The sequence below is a fragment of the Carlito syrichta genome, unplaced genomic scaffold (assembly GCF_000164805.1).
Source record: "Carlito syrichta isolate Samal-C Ts95f unplaced genomic scaffold, Tarsius_syrichta-2.0.1 Scaffold304554, whole genome shotgun sequence".
Classification (NCBI taxonomy): Eukaryota; Metazoa; Chordata; class Mammalia; order Primates; family Tarsiidae; genus Carlito; species Carlito syrichta.
In genome coordinates, this window is record NW_007248650.1 from 418183 (window position 1) to 420323 (window position 2141).

At 39.4% G+C, this 2141-nt stretch overlaps 1 protein-coding gene across 1 annotated transcript in view; it reads left to right on the forward strand.

The window, feature by feature from the left end:
- The window catches only part of FCF1 (FCF1, rRNA-processing protein), an 18212-nt gene that overhangs the window by 5020 nt on the left and 11051 nt on the right, over positions 1–2141 (forward strand). The window contains exon 5 of the mRNA XM_008060187.2: positions 1351–1423. Within this exon, the coding sequence (XP_008058378.1) occupies positions 1351–1423 (73 nt within the window). The remainder of the gene's footprint in view (positions 1–1350; positions 1424–2141) is intronic.

Below are 2141 nucleotides of genomic sequence, written 5' to 3' on the forward strand. Positions count from 1 at the left end.
CGCCGGAGCCCAGCAGGCAAGGCTGCGGTGGCTGGGAGCGGCCACTGCACTCCAGTCTGAGTGACAGAGTGAGACTCCAACTTAAAAAAAAAAATTGCCTTGATAGGTGGACTAGGCACTGGCATCAGTGCATAGCTTCCCAAGGAGTGCTTCAAAGGTGACTCTAGAGATATGCAGCAATGAGGCATGTGACAATTTTTCTGTGTTGAGTTTGTGAACTTAATTGTCGGATCTCGTATGCCTTAGAATACAGCTGTAAAGTATACAGTTAAATGCTCTTACTATGCCTTTTCTAAAAATAGGCTTGTTAAGGAAAGTACCACTTTCTGCAGTTTTCTATGTAATATAATACCTCAAAGCAAAGGGTGGAAAAAATATTCAAGTGCTTCAATACCTTTAACTGTCTCAAACTCTGCTTGTTTGTTTATTTGCTTTGCTTACCTTTATCCTTAAAGGAAGTCCTTTACCTTCCTCTGCCTTGAAAAGGGCCTTTAACCTTTTCATAGCTTCTTGTCCCTTTCATTTCCACCTTATAATCCAACAAGGGAGGACAGATTGCTACCCATCGGCTTTCTTTTCTGCCCATTTGTGTATCCTCTTCTATGAACTGAAATATAGCACAGTGGCTAAGATACCAGACTGCAGTCCAACAGACTCAGTTCACGTCCTGCCTTCTCCATTTGCTAACTGGTTTGTTAAAGTCCTTTGTGCTTCAGGTTTTTCATCTGTAAAATGGGGGCGATGATACCAATGTACTCAGTATTCCCTGAAAAGAGTTGTTGGGAAAATTGAGATCATTCTTATAAAGTGCCAGCCCATTGTCCGGCAGATAGCAAATAATTATAAGCTGTTGTTACAAGTTGTTTGTATATTAAGGAAATTAGTCATTGGACAAATTTGTGGAAACACTTTTCCAGATTATTTTTTTTACTGTAGTATGGCTTTCTGTTTGATGGTTGTCAAACAAAAGTGTTTTGTTTTGTTTTGTTTTTAATGTGATCAGATTTACATTTTCTGATTGATTTCATGGTTTCCTTTGGTTCACATTTAAATTTTTTTCTACCTTGAACTTAATATAAAAATATTAACAGGGTCTGGCTTAATTTTTTTTCCACAGATGTTATGACAGATACCTTTTGGAATCTGTGGTTTGGGGTTGGGACAGTCTTTAGTTTCTTCATAAAAAGGATTTTCTTCTCCTCTAGGTCTTGTTATCCATTTTAGTGTGCTAATTCTGCTGTCATTCAAGAAGTCTCCTAGGTCTCTTAAGGACTCTGCACAGAACATAATTCAGAAAGAACTTCTTCACAGTTTTTGTTCTTGATATGTATTTTTTTTCCCCCCTGGCAGGTATCCCTTGTATAACTGATTGTGTAATGGCTGAAATTGAGAAATTGGGGCAGAAGTACCGAGTAGCTTTAAGGTAGGAAGGAGCTAGACTAGATTTGTTCTGGTCACATATACTGGAGATTCTTTTGATATTCTTTTATCTGTTTGCTGTCTAAAGATTTCTTGGTCAATTAGTTTAAGTAAAAATAATACAAAACTAACTGTGATTTAAGAAGCAAATATTTGAAGTTTAGAAACTTTTAAGCTAAAGCTCCTTGAACTAAGCTCCTTGAACTTAGCCATATTGGTCTTATGGTCCACCTTTTAAGTTCTTCTTAATTTTCAGTTAGAAGCTGTCTTTTTTTCCCCCCTGGATCAGAATCTCACTCTGTCACCCAGGCTAAAGTACAGTGGCATGCTCATGGTCACCACGGCCATGACCTGCTGGGCTCGGGCAATCCTTCCACCTCAGCCTTCCAAGTAACTGGAACCACAGGTGCGCACCACCATGCCTGGCTTTTTTTTTTTTAAATTGTAGGTATGAGGTCTAGCCAAGTTGCCCAGGCTGGTCTTGAACCCCCCCTGGGCTCAAGCAATCCTCTTGTCTCTGCCTCCCAAAGTGCTGGAATTATAGGCGTGAGCCTCTGCGCCTGGCCTAGAAGCTGACTTTCAATTCATTTATTATCTAGATATCTTAAAAATCTCACATTTAAAGGACTCACATTTAAAATTTCAAATCTACTCCAGAAAATACTCTTTTTTTTTTTGAGTTGGAGTCTCACTCTGTCGCCCAGACTGGAGTGCAGTGGCCG